The 18,057-nt window shown below is 47.8% G+C and overlaps 1 protein-coding gene across 2 annotated transcripts in view; it reads left to right on the forward strand.

Moving 5' to 3' along the window:
* The window catches only part of LOC147628444 (IAA-amino acid hydrolase ILR1-like 3), a 45,630-nt gene that overhangs the window by 9,968 nt on the left and 17,605 nt on the right, over positions 1-18,057 (forward strand). For both annotated transcript variants that reach the window (XM_086813591.1, XM_086813592.1), the window contains exons 2-3: positions 5,655-5,780; positions 17,434-17,748. In XM_086813591.1, the coding sequence (XP_086669717.1) occupies positions 5,655-5,780; positions 17,434-17,748 (441 nt within the window). The remainder of the gene's footprint in view (positions 1-5,654; positions 5,781-17,433; positions 17,749-18,057) is intronic.

The following is an 18,057-nucleotide window of genomic DNA, read 5'->3' on the forward strand; positions in this document are numbered from 1 at the left end:
CCGAATCGGCATGGTAGGTCTCCTCTGCGATGCTCAAGCAAGGTTGGTGCTCAGTGCCCGCCGGACAGCAGGTGAGCGCCAGGGTACTGCTAGGGCCTCCCGAGGAGCTGAGGCGAGCGGAGGGGGAGGGGGGGGGGAGAAGGGGGTGGGGAAGGAGCCGCTGACAAAACGGGAGCGGGAACGGGAGGAGGCAAAGGTGGAAGCGAGGCGGGAGGGGGGGAGGGGGGGCGAAGGAGGGGGTGCTGGCATCTCCAGATCCTCAGTCTGCGCTGGGGTCTCCTCCTGGAGGGGAGCAAAGTTGTTCCTCACTGGAACCCAGTGATGCTGAGACTGTGACTGCTGCTGCATCGGCCTCTGGGCCTGCTGCTGTGGCTGTCTCCCTCTACGGCGCCCCTGTCCAGGCTGCCAATCCGAGGTCTGTGTGGGCTGAGCAGGTGTCCCGGAGGCTACCTGCCGAGCCGCATCTGTGGGCGGGCCATCGGGGGCCTGCTGCTGCGGTGAAGGTTGGGGTCTCCTGCGAGGGCAGGCCTTGGCCAGGTGGCCGACCTGCCTGCATATAAAACACTGGTTCGGGAGCCCCGAGAACTCCACTCTCTGATCGATCCATCCCCCCCCTATCCTAGGTAGTTGAATGACCTTCGGAAGAGAGGAGATGTCAGGAACCAAAACTCTGACCGAAGGCAGGCTAGCTGCTCTAGCCACCACTTAAGCTATTGTGGGGCCAGTCTCAAAGCAACGAGCCCACCAATGCTCCTATCCTAGAAAGGAGCGGAAGGTACTCGCGGCGGAGTCCAGGGAAGCAAACTGTGACATGGAATAGGCGCTCTCCCTGCTCAACCGTTGCTGGGTCGAAGCCATGCTGCCAAGGTTTGAAGAAGGCCCGAGCGCCCCTGATGTCAAGGGGACTCATGGTTAGGACCTGGGCCATTCTCTGGGCTGTCTCGAACTCAATCTGGTAATGTCCGCGGCCCAGTAGCTGAACGTCCAGGATCTTGCCCACATCTGCAAGAAGGCGGGCTTGGAGAAGATCCCGGATCTCCCCTCTGCTGGGGCGAGTGTCGACTATACGGCAGATGGTGGAATGTGCCTGGAGGCGTTCCACCTCTGGGGCGAGGCTCGCTTCCTCTTCTGGCGAAAGAGAAAGCTTGATGGGGGTATCCTCAGGGGCGGGCGAGGGGGCTACGGAAGAGTCCCTCTGAGGTGGGGTGGGAGGAGCCTCCATCAGTGTCTGAAGCTTTGTCGAAGGCGAAGCGTAAACGGAAAGCCCTGCAGGAACCGAGTTGCACAAAAGGCGGAGCGGGGAGGGGCGGAGGGGGAAAGGCTGAAGACGGAGAAGGATGGGGAGAACAAAGGGGGGCGGAAAGAAAATGAGGGGAGGGGATTAAAACAAAGGCGGCGAAAGGGGAGGGGGGGGCGGATGAAACACGAAAAGGGAGGGGAGAGGGTGAAGGCAGGTGGAGGGGGCGGGTCACGGAGACAGGGCAGGGGCGCGAAGGAGACGGAGTGGGGGGGGGGGCGCGAAAGAGCAGTGGCGGGGGGGGGGGGGCTGGCGCGAATGAGCAGAGGCGGGGGAGTCGGTGCGAATGAGCAGAGGCGGGGGGAGTAGACGCGAAGGCAGATAGGAGGCGGGGAGGGGGGTGTGCGTGCAAGCTGCAGCGCGAGCAGGGGGGGAGCGGAAGCTTCAGCGAGCGGGGTTTTTTTTTTTGGGGGCCATCATCATCATACAACCTATGGAGTTATATGAAACGTCTTCAAAAGACATAGTGGGTCTATGAGACCAAAAGTGATACAATAGTGTCCATGTAATCTCATCATGATACAAAAGAAAACAAACACTAGAGCTATGAGTTGGGAATGTGAAATCCAAGCCATATGATATAAAGTGGGGCTATCATCATCATACAACCTATGGAGTTATATTAAACGTCTTCAAAAGACCTAGTGGGTCTATGACACAAGTGATACAATAGTGTCCATGTAATCTCATCATGGTACAAAAGAAAACAAACACTAGAGCTGGGAATGTCAAGTCCGAGCCATATGATATAAAGTGGGGCCATCATCATCATACAACCTATGGAGGGGCATCAAAGATATTGAGCATGGGGTTAGCTTGTAGAAGGCTCTGCAGATTTGCCGGGTGTGGGAAGGTGGCTCTGTGTCTCTCCAAGATCTCCTCAAGCTGGGGCTGATGTTTGTGTTGCTGGCTAGGTTCAGGGAGTCTGGAACGTCGGGCTCACTGCAGTGCCATGGCACGGTCTAGAGTCATACCAGAGTGGGGTTTGGCAGGGGGTTGGGCGCTCGAGAATGTGTGGCTTGATGAGGCTTTGGGTATGTCATCCATGGTTGGTGGGGCATCCTCTCGTGGTCGGAAGAATTGAGTGATGGCGGCCTGGGGCCGGGGTGGATGTCTCCCATGGGGTCTCGACTCCCTAATTAGTGAGTCTCTGTGGTGATGAGAGAAAGAGAAAGAAGAAAGAAAGAAAGCTGTATTAACGTCTACTAGAGGCCGAACTCGACCTATGAGACAAATCAATGTACAACTGTCAATGTCTTCTGTATGTTCAGAAAAAAAAAGGACAAAATGAACATGAACTAAACTGTGAGAGAAGAAGAAGAAGAAGAAGAAGAAGAAGAATGTATTATCGTCCTCTGGGAGCCGATAAACGACCCATGGGACCTCCATGAAATTATTACAAAGCTGTAAGAAACAAAAAACAAAGCCTCCTTCCTTCATTGGAGGGAAATACAAAGCCTTCTCCCTTCATGGGAGTGATATGGAGCTTGTCGTATGGTCGCATTGTGCTGTAAGGTAGCCATGATGTTATGAATGTCTACAAGGACCCAATACATCTATGAGACCGACGTGTTACAACCGTGAACATGGAAACAAAAAGTACTTAAATTGAAATGAAAAGAGGACCCGTGTACCGCATGGGCCTCCCATGTACATGTGGTAGTGAATATCCCGGAGCAAGAGGGCCAGAGATACTTGGGGAATGTGTTCCAGATCTCCTCATGCAATGATAGTACCATCCTTCTCCATCATCAAGCATTAAGGTGCGATGGCATCCCCTGCCCGAAGAAAGAAAGAAAGAAAGATAGATATATTAAGCGTCTACTAAAGACCCAATGGGCCTATGAGACCAGTGTGATACAATAATGTCCATGGCATATCTCATCATGGAATGGAAAATAAAATAGAAACAAAACATAAACATAGCTATCTCACTAGGGTGATACAAAACTGTCCATGGAAACTCATCATGGAATACTAGGAACATAGAAACATGAGAGCAGCATCAGCTCCTCGTAGATGGTATACTACTCTCCAAAATATCAAGTATAGGGCTAATGAGTATGGCCGAGAGAGAAAGAAAGAAAGAAAGAAAGATTTTATTAATGTTTTCCAAAAGACCGAACTCGGCCTATGAGACAAATCGGAGTACCTGTATGGGGTATCCTCTGTCATCCCAACAAAATGAAAAAGTACTGAACAAAAAAAAAGCTGAATCTGGGTGTGCAGGGGATGGAGCTCTACTACTAGGGGAATGCAAAGCTATATGCGTGGAGTATTGATATGCAACCTAGCTAGCTCCATCTTGTACCATACTGGGGGTATAAAATGGTATACATCAGTGAAGGGGGTGTCCACAGCTCCCTGAAGAACATGCCTGGGTGTGCTCTGAAGCGAGCGAGTCGCTCCGCACCCTCTCTGTGAAACTGAGCCGTGATCTCTGTCATCTCTCTCTGGTATAGGCGTGGTGTCCGAAAGCCAGGTGTCCTCTGTCTCCTGCGGGCTCTAAGTGTCTCTGCTCTCTGGAGAGTAATTCCCTGTCGTGTAGGGGCTGGGAGGGGGATGGATCTCTGAAAAAATGTAGTAATCTGTGTCTGTCGCCCCCCCTCTGGAGCTGTCTGAGCTTGTAATAATGTCTCTCTGTGGCGCTGTATGTCTAGAATGTATCTCCCCAGTATGCGCTGGTCTGCTGCCTCAAAGATCTGGCGTAGGGAATGTGGCTCTCTGAATAAAATGGGATATCTCTCTCTGATGACTGTATATGCTCTGCATCTGCATACATAATGCTCCTCACTCTCCACCTCCTCTCTGCACAATCTGCATACCCTCTCCTCTCGGGGGATCCGTGCTGCTCTGCCAGTCTCAATCTCCAATCGGTGTGATGAAACTCTGAGCTGACCAATAGCCACTCGGGAGCCTTGTGGTAAAAAGCCCTCCATGTATCTAGGCCTCTCTATAAATCCATCATCAGTGATACTCATGAAGTGATCTCTGTAGTATAGCATCTTCGGTGGAAGAGGCTGTGTAGGCGATATCCATGTCTCTCGTGTATAGAGCTGCCATACTCTGTTCCTCTCACTATGAGAGAGACGGATATGTGGTGCATCCCTGTCATACTGGAATGGTGGTAGATGATCCATGTCTAGGCCATGCTGTGAGAACCAATGTGTGACCTGTGCATACCATGATCCTCTGTCTCCTGCCTCAGCCAGCTGTCTAGATGCCTCAAAAGCTCTGTATGACAATCTGTCCTGTGCATCTCTCTGAATCTGTTAGCAAGCATATAGTCTGAAATATGGCCTCTACCATCATAGGAGGCACAGCAAACTTTGCTCGGATAATGCCATGAGGTACTGACGATTTGCTGCGTATCATGCGTGCCATCATGAGGGCATGTGGTCTCTCTATCTGTGTCCACCAATGGGTAGCAAGGCCTGGCGCCCATACCGCTGACATCAATGCCGGTGTGACTAATGTGTCATAGCCATCCCTTCGTCCGGGGCTCCTGAAAATGTGCCTGGTGGCACTGTCTCTCTAGCATAGCCAATGCTGCATATCCCCGTGTCAATCTAGCTCTGGCTGCTGAACCCATGGTGAAGCATGTGGCTGCTGCAGAGAAGGTAATCCCTAGCCACCTCATCAATGTATAACCCAAATAGCGTGGGGGAAAGTGGGCATCCTTGCTTCACACCAATGGTGCTAGCAATAGTTTCGGACATACCTCCTGGACATCTGACTCGGCCAAAAACCTGCTCATATAATGCATAGATGCCCCATGTCATATCTGCTGGTATGCCAAGAGACTGCAGGCGCTGAAAGAGCCTCTCTCGTGGTACTGTGTCAAATGCCTTGCGGAAATCCACAAAGCAGCAATAGAGCTTTCTCTTCCTCACTCTGGCCTGATCAATCATACATCTCAAAGTGAATACATGGTCAGTGGTAGAGAAAGCTCTCCTGAAGCCTGCCTGCCCTGATGAGCGTAAACCTGCTCGCTCAGCATATAAGCTAAGCTCTTGCTCCAGCACTGCACCATAGAGTTTGGCCAGCACGTGGCCAACCATAACCGTCCTATAGTTGCTCGGACCGAGCATATCCCCTGTTTTGTGAATCGGCACAATGGTGCGCATCGTCCACTCCGCAGGCAAGCCCTCTGCTAGTGCCCTGTTAAATAGGTGTGCAAGAAAAGGAGCTAAAGAATCTACTGCATATATGAGATGCTCACCCTGCAGGCCCATATGGTCGGCGGCCTGTCCATGCTGAGAGAGAGAGAGAGAGAGAGAGAGAGAGAGAGAGAGAGAGAGAGGCAATCATAATGGTTTCTTTTCCTTAAACAACATCTATTTTGATCTGTTTTCAGGAATTGGTGGACTGGGAGCACAAAAGCAAGCATCCAGGAAAGATGCATGCATGTGGGCATGATGCCCATGTTGCAATGCTTTTAGGAGCAGCGAAACTACTGCAAGAGAGGCAAGACAAACTTCAGGTTAGTTTCCCAATTTAAGTAGGAACTACGAAAGGAAGGTATCATATCACTGGCAATTACCAGGATAACTAACATGTGGTGGTGTGGCCATGGTTTTGTGGGAATTACTGCAGCAGGGCATGATGAAAAACTACAAACTCATGAAGTATGAGTGCGGGGGGTCTTTGTAGGCTGCAAATGCTGTAAAGGAAAGGGCGGAGGGGCTAGTGACCGACCTGGTTGGATCTAGGGCTGATCCCTGAAGTCGGTCGGGTTGGGACAGCGATTGGCTGACAGGTTGACTGCTTTTCCAGCCCCAGGATGCTGTTGTGCCTTATGTGGCAGTATGGTGCCAATTACGCTTGCAAGGCTTGCCTAACAGTTGTGCTGGCCACATTGAAGCAAGATTATCCTGCTTGTCACTTTTTGCTCTATCCATTTCAATTTTTGCATGCATGATTGTGTGTCATCCGGCTAGGCGAGGAAAAGGGGGCTCTTACATGAGCTCCATATCGAGAGGAAAGATGCCTTTTTCTGTTTTTTCCCGCGGGGGGGGGGGGGGGGGGGGGGGGTGTTCCTGGTTGTTGGGACCCAGTGCTGGTGTTGTGTGTGCGGTTGTGAAAGTGTTTTCTGTCAGTTTCTTGCTCTACATGTGTTTTGTGAATTAAAAGGTCAATCACTTCTGCAAGCCAAAGTGTTCTTTCAGAGGTGGCCAATGCATTTCGCATGCCCAAATTGAGTTTCAAATCAAGTGCGTTGCAGTTTCATATTCTTTAGAAGTATACATTTGGATGCCATATATGCTTCATTTTCTCCACTAATTTCATCATTTTTAAGGTTTTCTTCCCTACAACCACAAAATACCTAAAAGAAAGTTCATAACAACTTCACATTATATATGACATTTAATAATTGTGAAAAGAGGCTTATTGATGACATTTAATTGGGAGGGCTCAATGAGCCCTAGAGGTCCCAATGTATAAGTTGAGGTGAGTGGGGATGCCAGAGCCTGTAGGCTATGCTATGCGTGATGGAGTTAATGATTTGTGAGTAGACTCTCATGAAGTCAAGATCACACTTTGGTTTTTGTTGAGTTTGGGAAGGAACTTGAACTTTCCGTTGGTACCTCTTTCTGCCGCATTTGTAGACATGCTGATTTCTTTTGAAGTTTTCGTCCAAGTTGCCGCCAGCTGGTTCTTTCTATCCAAAGTGGTGTGATTGCTCGACCAGCTATGGGGTGTGTGTGTGTGTGTGTGCATGCTCCCTAGTGCTAGCCTTCATCATGGCCGAGTTTGCCTTTCACCTTCGGAAAAGTAATAGAAACTTCGTATGGTGCTTTATCTTTGAAGATTTATCCACTAAGGACATTTCTCATGCGTGAACGTGCACCTATTCTTGGGTGTCGATGACGTGAGTGGATATGTTATAGCACGTAGTCTATGCTTTCCATGATGGAGTTGATGATTGGAAGCTTTATGAGTAGGAGTCAAATCACTTTTGTTAAAGCTTGGGAAATAATCTGAACTTTCTGGTGGTATATCTTTCTTTCACAGCAGACTTGCTGATTTTTGAAGTTTTTGTCCAAGTTGCGTTCAGTTGGTTTTTGCCTGAAATGGGAACGAGAAATTGGAATGGCCAAAGGTTGGGAAATGGGAACGGCCCACAGATGGGGGGTTGAGAACAGGGAATGGCTAAGGGGAATTGGGAAAAATATAGAGATTTAGAGGATTTGTTTATTTGGGTAGAAATTGGGGCAGTTGGGGATTTGAGGAATAGGAAAACAAAATTGGAGGATTAGGGAAAATTGGGCGAAAGTGGAACTCTCAGAGAAATCAGTGAAAATTGGGAGAGAAATTGTAATAGAGAGAACTTAATAAGGAGAAATAGAAGAAAAGAAATAATAAAATAAGAGCAAAAAAAAAAAAAACGTAAACAAGAAAGGGGAAGCTGGGTGTAACTCAAGAGGGAGTTCCAGAGCCGTTCCAGAGTGCAGGGTTCTACAAATCTCGAGATAATGGCAAACTCAAACCAATAACTAGATGCAATAAAGTTAAATGAAATAAAGTCAATCCAAAGATAGTAATAATATTGGACCTCAATGTACTAGATTAGCAATAATGTGAAAAATATTGCAAGAATCATAGGCATCATTCAACTTAACTTGCACAAGGTCCAGAATGGGCTGCTGCCCCCCTTAGGAATTTTATTCGAAAAAAGTATTTAAGCTACAAAATTTGAGGGCACGCAAAGTGCCAGATTTAATATGCATAAAATGAAAACAAGACAAATAAAAGTGTAACATGTGGAAGCTTGATGAATAGAATCAGTTCTTCAATGGACAGAATTCAGCAATCTTTCGTGACGAAGATAATGCACAAGATAGAGACATAGGTGTAGAAAAAGAGAGAGAGAGATAGAGAGTGAATCGGACACAATATTGGGTCTCGAATACCCTCTTTAGGCCCCCCACCATGAATGGTGTATTTACTTTATTAGCATGATGAGAAAATAACGCAAATCTGTAGATCTTCTGTGGCTGTAGACTTTCAGCCTGTAGAGGAACTGACTCTTGATGTTCAAGCTTCACCTTGGCTTAGGCTCCCTTTGGCTGTCCTGGCCTTTGAAATTCTTCAGCCCTTTGTGACTTATGAGATGCCTCAAATGAATCTCTTGCCCATGCTTTTATAGGCACTAAGCTGCTGGTCGGTGGTTGCTAATAAGCAGGTGGCCTGTTAAAAAGACCTCCATGACCTGATTTAAATGTATAAAGTATGCGCCTTTTCACACCTTGGCTGGCCGCCTTGCAGCGTGCCTGTCCAGGCCGCGCCCTTGAGGCTGGCCGCCTGTTGGGCTGGCCTTCATGGCTGGCTTGGCCATTGGGACTGGCCGATTGGCTGCCCAAGCCATATAGGCCTAGTCCTTGCCCCCTAGGGGCTGGCCCCCTTGCCTCTAAGTATATAAGGAACCAATACCCTCTTGGTGAGGCATAGAAAGCAATCGTGGAGACTTATAAAGGAGATCTTGTGAAGCTTCATCATCAACATCAACTTCCCTCTCTCCACACGCAACCCTTCTCCTCAACCTCGGCTGGCGGCAACCACCTCAGCAGTGCCGATTTCCGCCACTGCTCTGAATCCCTCTGCCACCCTGCACTGGCTTGCTATGCACATCCATCTGCAGCCCCTGCACGCCCAGTTGAGCCTGGCTGCGTCGCCACCCTGCCTACTACCTGGCTGCGCCGCCACCCTGTCTACTGCAGCTACCTTTGCTGCCAATTCCAGTCGCCGCCTCTGCCTGCTCTCTGCCCTGTGAGCACCGCCGCCACTTCTGCCAAGAGCGCCTCCGTCAGAGCGTCGTCTACACCCTGACCGCTGCCTCTGCGCCACCCAGAGAGCGGCACCGCCTCTGCCCAAAGAAGAAGTGCCTGCGCTACCTTTGTTGGGTATAAAGTCCTAGTTTCGCCTCCGGACCTTGATCATCGCGTAGCTCTTTTCGAGAGCTTCGTGGCCATATATTTACTTGTACATTTGGCCCCCATTTGGGCCTTGTAACGGCATTCTTTGTATTTGGTCCGCCGGGCGCCCCATAAGTTGGGCGCCCGCCCATATTAGACCTAACCCTAACTTTACCCTTGTATCACTATAAATACGAGGTCTCCCTTGAGCCTCATCAAGACATCAAGATATTCTTGAGCATTGTGTGAGTTCTCTCTCTCTCTCACTCCTCTATCTCCTCTGCGCTTCCTTGGCTGCAAGCTCTTGTGTTTGAGTCATTCTCCTCCAACAACTGGTATCAGAGCTATGGAGGGAAGCTGTATGCAGAAGCTATGGAGTTAGAGGTGTCTTCCACCACTTGACTACAGGATTGTCTGCGTTTTTCGCGTCAAACACCTCCCTTCTATCATCAATCTGGTGCGTTTTTTTTTTCTTTTAGAGTGCTGCTCTGTTTTTCTTTAACGCAGGAGCCTGTTTTGGGTTTTTCTTGCTCTTCCCCTCTCCTGCGTTTTCTGCTCCACTCTACGCTGCCCTTCTGCTGCGTTTTCCTCTACCCTGCTGCCCCCTTTGCTGCGTTTCTGCTGCTGTGCTGCTGCAATCAGCGTTTGCTGTCTTTTCTCCTGCTGTACGGCTGCCTCCTGTACGGCTGCCATCAGCAGCAGCCAACGCTGCAGCCAGCAGCCCCACGGCCACCAGCAGAATCTAGGGCTGCAGCCAGCAGCCCCACGGCCACGAGCAAGCAGCCCGGGCTGCAGCCAGCAGCCCCACGGCCACTAGCAGCAGCCAACGCTGCCTCCAGCAGCCAGGAACTACGAGCAGCCCCAAAGACAGCAACATACTGCCCCGGATTCACTTCAGCATCAATATAGAGCTGCCCCGGTCCTCTTTTGCAGTATCTCCGGCTGCCCCTCGGGTTTACATCGACATCCGGTGATTCTCTTCCGCCGTCTTCTTCACTTGAAGTTGTTTCATCAATCTACGAGCATCCTACTGTCAACCCGTATTTGGCACTGGGTTTGATCTTTGGAAGGTGAGGATTCAGAATATCTTCTATCTGCGGGAATGTGATATTGCACTTGAGCAGTTCAAACCCGCTGCTATGACAGATGATGAATGGGGAGTCCTTAACAGAAAGGCCGTTGCCTATCTCCAGATGGCTGTTGCTGATGAGGTTCTTGTTGACCTCAAAGGGCTGACAACAGCCTATGCCGTCTGGGAGAAGCTGAGAAGCACCTATGAGATCACCACGCCAGTGAACCAGGTACATCTCATCAGGAAACTCATGAATATGCAACTTGATGATTCTAAGAATGCAGTAGAGCATATTACTGCTTTCACAGGGGTGCTTAATCAGATGCAGGATTCTGGATTGCCTGCTTTTGATGATAAGTTGAAAGCTATTTTTTTGCTCACTACTTTGCCTGACTCTTGGGAGACACTTGTGGTGTCACTTGGGACAAATCCCAACCTAACTTTTGATGGAGTCAGGGGTGCTATTCTCAATGAAGATATCCGGAGGAAGACCTCAGAGACTAGCGGTTCTGCAAATATCTCACGAGGGAGGACGACCAAGCGGGGAAATACTACTACCAATTCCAAGGGTAGAAGCAAGAGCAAGGGCCAGCAGTCTGATGTTACATGCTACCAGTGTGGTCGTAAAGGCCACAAGAAGCCAGATTGCAAGTTTTACAAGATGGAGCAAGACCGGAAGAAGAAATCCAGTCATTCAAATGACAAAAAGAAGGAAAAAGAGAGTAATTCCAGCAAAGCAGAAGAGTTCGAAAAGGACAAGAGCAAGGCCAATGTGGCCTCTGGTGTTGTCATAGAGGAACTGTCTGACTGAGATGATGTGCTATGTGTTTTTTCTGCTAATGCTCTTGATGTTCATAACTTGCATGTCTTAGAACCAGATGTCATTCATGCCTTGATGTATGAATCTGATGTGCTTTCACAGACTTGGATTATTGACACGGGTGCCTCTTTTCATGTAACTCCTATCAAGGAGTGTTTTGCAACTTTCACTGCAAGCTCCCGAGGAAAGGTGTTCTTGGGGAATGATCATGCTTGCAATATTGAAGGCATGGGCACCGTGAATTTGACTTTGCAGGATGGTAGTGAGTTTGTGCTGCCAAATGTGAGGTATGTGCCTGGTTTGAAAACCAGTCTCCTGTCTGTGGGCCAGCTTGATGCCTTGGGATACACGGCCATATTTGGAAATGGCACATGGAAATTGACCAAAGGCACAAGGCTGATTACAAAAGGATGCAAGAAAGGAACATTATATAGCCTTCATGGTCAAGCTTTGTCTGGTAAGTTTATTGCTTTTGCAGAGGTACGCTCCCACATGGAGCTTTGGCATAAGAGACTTGGCCACATGAGCCAAAAGGGTCTCTCCATTTTGTCCTCCTTGAACAAGTTTGATGCAAAAGGAAGCAAGCTTGATTTTTGTAATGATTGCTTGTATGGGAAACAGAATAGGAGTTCTTACTCCTCTCGTGCCTCTCGCACGGCTGAAAAGTTGGACTTGGTCCACTCTGACGTATGCAGCATGCCCATTAAATCTAAAGGTGGTTCAAAGTACTTTGTGTCTTTTGTGGATGATCACTCACGAAAAGTATGGATCACTTTGTTGAAATCTAAGGATGATGCTTTTGCTGCATTTCAAAAGTTTTATGCATTTGTTCATACTCAAACTGGAGTGAAGATTAAATGCTTACGCACTGACAATGGGGGTGAGTTTGTTAGTACTAAATTTCAGAAATTTTGTGATGATAATGGCATTAAGAGGGAACTTACACCCCCTTATAGCCCCTCTTCAAATGGTGTGGCTGAAAGGTATAATCGTACACTGTGTGAAAGAATTCGATGCATGCTGTCCACAGCTAATCTCTCTCAGGATTTTTGGGGAGAAGCCTTGAAAACTGCAGTTCATGTTTGCAATCGATCTCCACACACAGCTTTGAAAGGTGGAATCCCTGAGGAGGTTTGGTCTGGCAAACCGTCCTCATATGACCACTTACGCATCTTTTGTTGTGATGCATATGTGCATATCCGCAAGGAAGACCGGAACAAGCTTGATGCTAAGTCCGAGAAGGGCACCTTCGTTGGCTACGGTGATGAAGGTGAGATGGGCTACCGTGTGTGGTTGCCATCAACCAACAAAGTGGTTCGCAGCCGGGATGTTGTATTTTATGAGGCAAAGCTGCTTCGTAATGTTTGTGCCTCTCATGGTGATCAGAAAAAGGTCAAATTTCAGCAAGGGCAGCCACCCATTGATGCTGAAAATGAGCCCCAGGATGCTTCACAAAGGGCTGAACATAATGAGTCCGTGATATTTGAGCCAGAAGAGGTTGGACAGCCGCTTCATGCTCCTGGAGGTGTAGGGCAGCAACCCCTATATGCTGAAAATCAGGCTGTTCGTGAAAACCCGCAGCCTTTTGATGCTGAAATTATGATTCCTCCCGATATTGACCCCCAACCAGCCAATGATCATTGGGTACGGAGGTCTACTCGTTTTCGGAGGGAACCTCAGCGTTTTGATCCCTCTTTGCAACATGTTTTGCTTACAGATGAGGGTGAGCCTCTTACTTTCAAAGAGGCTAAGTCTTGTGAACTCCGAAACAAGTGGGAGCATGCTATGCAGGAGGAGATTAAGTCTCTACATGCAAATGACACTTGGGACTTGGTTGAGTTGCCCAAAGGAAGGAAGGCTATTCCTAACAAGTGGGTGTACAAAGTCAAGACAGTTGACGGCCAGCCTAAGTATAAAGCCCGCCTTGTTGCTAAGGGCTATGCTCAGAAGGAAGGGATTGATTTTCAGGAGGTCTTCTCTCCTGTGGTCAAAATGACCACCCTTCGTGTTTTGTTTGCTCTCACTGCTGTTTTGGATTTAGAACTGTATCAGATGGATGTAAAGACAGCTTTCTTACATGGTGATTTAGATGAAGAGCTGTATATGAAGCAGCCTGAAGGCTTTGTCATTCCTGGCAAAGAACATCTGGTTTGTAAGCTGAAGCGTAGTCTCTATGGGCTGAAACAAGCCCCGAGGCAGTGGTACAAAAAGTTTGATGCTTTCATGCTTAACCAGAAGTTTAATCGTAGCCATGCAGATCATTGCTTGTATACTAAAACTGATGCAGATGGCAGCCCAGTGATACTTGTGGTGTATGTTGATGACATGCTTCTTGCCGGGAAGAATAAGAGCGTTTTGGAAGCTCTTAAGGACCAGCTGAAGTCAGCTTTTGCTATGAAGGACTTGGGTTCAGCTGAATATATTTTGGGTCTTCGGATTAGACGGGACAGAGCACAGAAGTTGCTTTTCCTCTCGCAGGAGAAGTATATCTAGAAAGTCCTTGATAGATTTAACATGGCTGATTCTAAGCCTTTGGGTGCTCCATTGCAGCCCTATGTTAAACTATCCAAGGATGATTGCCCAAAAGATGATGATGCAGCCAGTACTATGCGTGGGATCCCTTATGCTTCTGCTTGTGGATCTCTTATGTATGCTATGGTTGCTACACGGCCAGACATTGCTCATTCAGTGGGAGTAGTCAGTCGTTTTATGTCCAACCCTGGCAAAGCACATTGGGATGCTATAAAGTCTATTTTGAGGTACTTGAAGGGGACACAGAAGAAATGCCTTATGTATGGTAAAGGTCCACTTGAGGTGCAGGGTTATTGTGATTCAGACATGGCAGGTGATTCTGATACCCGCAAGTCTACTAGTGGGTACATCTATACTCTTGCAGGTGGTGCTGTTTCTTGGTGCTCTAGACTCCAGAGGATAGTAGCACTTTCTACTACTGAGGCCGAGTACATCTCCGTCACAGAGGCTTCTAAGGAGGCCATTTGGTTAGCACGCCTTGTCACAGAGTTTGGATTGCCAGAGAGGGCTCCGGTCCTTGGTTGTGATAGCCAGAGTGCCATATACCTGGCTAAGAATGCCATGTTTCATGCTCGTACCAAACACATTGATGTACGGTACCACTTCATCAGACAGGTGCTAGATGATGGTTTGGTCAGTTTGGTCAAGATTGGCACTCATGAGAACCCTACAGATGCTCTCACCAAAAGTTTGCCAAAAGCACAGCTTGATATGTGTCTTCAGCGGGTGGGAGTTACATAGCTTCACTTAGAGGAGCTTCACTGGCCCTTTAAGTGGGAGGTTGTTGGGTATAAAGTCCCAGTTTCGCCCCCGGACCTTGATCATCGCGTAGCTCTTTTCGAGAGCTTCGCGGCCATATATTTACTTGTACATTTGGCCCCCATTTGGGCCTTGTAACGGCATTCTTTGTATTTGGTCCGCCGGGCGCCCCATAAGTTGGGCGCCCGCCCATATTAGACCTAACCCTAACTTTACCCTTGTATCACTATAAATATGAGGTCTCCCTTGAGCCTCATCAAGACATCAAGATATTCTTGAGCATTGTGTGAGTTCTCTCTCTCTCTCACTCTTCTCTATCTCCTCTGCACTTCCTTGGCTGCAAGCTCTTGTGTTTGAGTCATTCTCCTCCAACAACCTTTGCCTGCAGTGCCTGCCTGCACCACCTCTGCTTGCGGCGCTTGTTTTCTTCCTTTGCACTACCTTGTGCACTGCCTTGTACAGTCTCTGCCTCCAGACACTCCCGGTGCCAACGCCAACCACCAGCTCCAACAAGCTCCAACACCCCCTAAAGAAGCTCGGCCGCCACCAATTTTCTTGAACCCCTATGAAGGAGGGGATTTCCTTGTGAAGACACATACTTGTTATCTTGGTGTGAAGTCTTTTGGATTTGCCTTTGTTCGGATTGAGTACAAAGAGCCTTGTGGATATTTGGGGACATCTGTTTGATTCATTGGATTTCGGTACTAGCCCGGTGTAAGTCTCTTGTGGGTCATCCTTATGGTGAGCTTGGCATCAGTTATCTTGTGCCTTGACATCAACTCGGCCCGACCCCGACATCGGCACTTTGTTTGATATTGTATTCATTTGTTGTATTGGTCCTGGCTTGGAAAAGCCCGTGGATTGTTCTTGAAATAAATTCCGAAGAGGGGGTGGGCCATGTTCCCCGCTCAGTGTGGTGTACTGTGTGAAACCCCTATTCCCATCTCTCTCTCCCGCATCAATCTCTCTATCTTTATGTCTCGTAACGTGGTTGCATTTGTCACTGCACGCTCTGTTGGGCTTACAAAGCCCACAAGCTATGAGAAACCTCTCCCTTGCAGTTCTCTCCTTGGATCCCTCATTGGCACCCGAAAGAACAAGAACTCAGAATTTTGTAAGCGTAGTGCTTCCACTGCTTCACCTCTGCTCCTGATCATCCAGGGTCTCAATTCACCTCTCTGCCTAGTTCCATGTCATTGCTCTCTCTGTCCCCTGCTGAGAACCCTTGAGGGGTGGATGTGGAACTTAGTTTGCTTCGAGTCGGGCTCGGATTGTCCTCTCTCCAAGGAATTGGATGCTAGATGATGATTCCTCAAAACTCATTGAGTCGAGAGATGAAAACCTCTTGAAAAGCTCACCAATAGAGTGGTTCAATCACCTTCTTAAGAAAAGATCACACAGTCTCAATAGCTAAGCCTTGGGTGCATCACCGGGTTGTAGGAACAGAAGATGACTAATCGTGCAGCAACAATACTTGATTTTAATGGAGATACAGGCACGCGGCTCCTTCACAAGGTTCAGACAGAAGGAACCAACTCACTCTCTTAATAGAATACCCAAACCTTAGCTAAGGTCATGAGGTTGCAAAGGAAAGGAAAAAAACGACTCTCTCAAGATCTTGGTCCTCTCAGTTGATTCATGCAAAGATAACTGCCCTTATCTCCTCCTCTCCAAAATACAAGGCAATCCCCCAATTGTTGAAGATTTCCCCAATTCTTTATTCCTCGGTTCCAAGTTTCCCTGGGCATCATTCAAATCATCCCCCATCCCCCCCCCCAAGAAAATAAAAAATAAAAAATAAAATAAAAATCTTTCCAATCCTGCGCTAGCTCATCATTTTCCTTCTCCATTTCCTAGAGGGATGCATGCCCCTAATTAGCAACCCACTCAAAAATCTGCCACTTCACTCATACTCTTTTGGGTTCTCCCCAACTAGTGGTACATCCTCCTAATGCCAAGTGGATTAGCACCTTTACATGGTTATTGGATGTACATGGCAGTGCATCATCCCTATGGGCATCATGAACCATAGTTCATTCTCATCGATTTCATCATGGGTCCACACATGCCATCCCATGTCCTTTCCATCTCCTCATTCCATGACCTGTCCGAATCACACCATCAGAAACTCTCATGGCTTCTCCTCCTCTGGGCTTTCTCCTGTCCTAGCTGCATGCATCACAAAACTGCTCCTCACACCGCCAAAGAGTGGATGCCCACTGGGCAGGAAGGCCGGCTACAATAAAACTGCCAAAAGTGAGGGGGGGGGGGGGGGGGAGGGAGGTGCTGGTCCATCATCGGCCCCCAGTGTGGTGTCTTGCACATGTTTTCACTGCACCCATACACTTATAAATCTTGCATCCATTCCATCTTGCATTGTGTAGTTGAATTAAGCGGTATATTAAGATCTCTCATGCCATGCCCCCGTTACATATGCTTGTGTCTTTCATTAACAGGGAGCCATCCGTTCTTGGAAGCTGGGCCGCAGGTCTTTTTTAGGAGGTCTCACCTATTGATTTTGATTTATATGACAATAGAAATATGATTCAGATAATCTCTATGGGTGAGATTCCATAGACAGACTTAGGCCACTTCGTGCAGCAGTGGATTGGAAGATTTTTGAGAGCCCAACGGTTTGGCAAGTATGGATATCACATTGTGTTGAGGTCATTGAGGGTATACATACTTTAAACTCTATGGGCTGATGTCACTCATACTCGTTCTGTGCATCTAGGGAGATAGCCTCTTATGCTAGTTCTAAATGGTTTCACAAACAGTGGCTTTAAAGAGTGTCCTCTATAAATGGAAGAACTTGGTTGTATTATTCTTTTATATTCAATAAAAAAGGTAACAGAGTCTCTTTAAGTAGAGCAAAACTGTCATTTTCAAAGGGTATCATGGTTTTATTTAAGTCAGTTTGTTCAAAGATAAGTTATGCAAGATCATACTTTATTCTCATTAAAGCTTTGTACTATCAGGTATTGTTTGATTGATTAAGGTGTAACCTAGTCTTCATGCAATTTGTGTGATATTGCAGGGCACAGTCAGATTACTTTTTCAACCAGGAGAAGAAGGGGGTGCAGGTGCCCAACGTATGATGGAAGATGGAGCCCTTAAGGATGTTGAAGCTATTTTTGGTATGCATGTCCACCCGTTGGTTCCATCTGGGAGTATTGCTTCAAAATCAGGTGCACTTTGTGCTGCAGCAGGAGTCTTCCAAGCATTGATAAAAGGTGAAGGTGGGCATGCTGCCTCTCCTCACCTTACTGCAGATCCTATTGTGGCTACATCGTTTATCATTGTGAGCCTGCAGCAGCTCGTATCACGTGAAACAGATCCCCTCGACAGTCAAGTTTGTACTTTAGTCTTTCTTTCTGATGCTGTAGTTGATTGTGGCTACTTTTGTTCACCATGTCATATCTTGTGTCTTACCATACTATAGCCACACATGCCACACATGCATTGCACACCAGCCCACACATGCATTGCATACCAGTCCACACGCATGTGTGCACATGTTTGTAGACTCAGGCACATGAACAGACATGCACATGTGCATGCAAGGAATGAAAAAGAAATAAAACTAGTATAACGGATGTGGAAGCCACCAGACTAAATGCATTACAACATAGGGAATTTGATTTGTAAGGCTCTCCTCTTA

This window comes from Cibotium barometz, chromosome 19, assembly GCF_041138505.1.
Source record: "Cibotium barometz isolate CiBa-2024 chromosome 19, ASM4113850v1, whole genome shotgun sequence".
NCBI classification, from domain to species: Eukaryota; Viridiplantae; Streptophyta; class Polypodiopsida; order Cyatheales; family Cibotiaceae; genus Cibotium; species Cibotium barometz.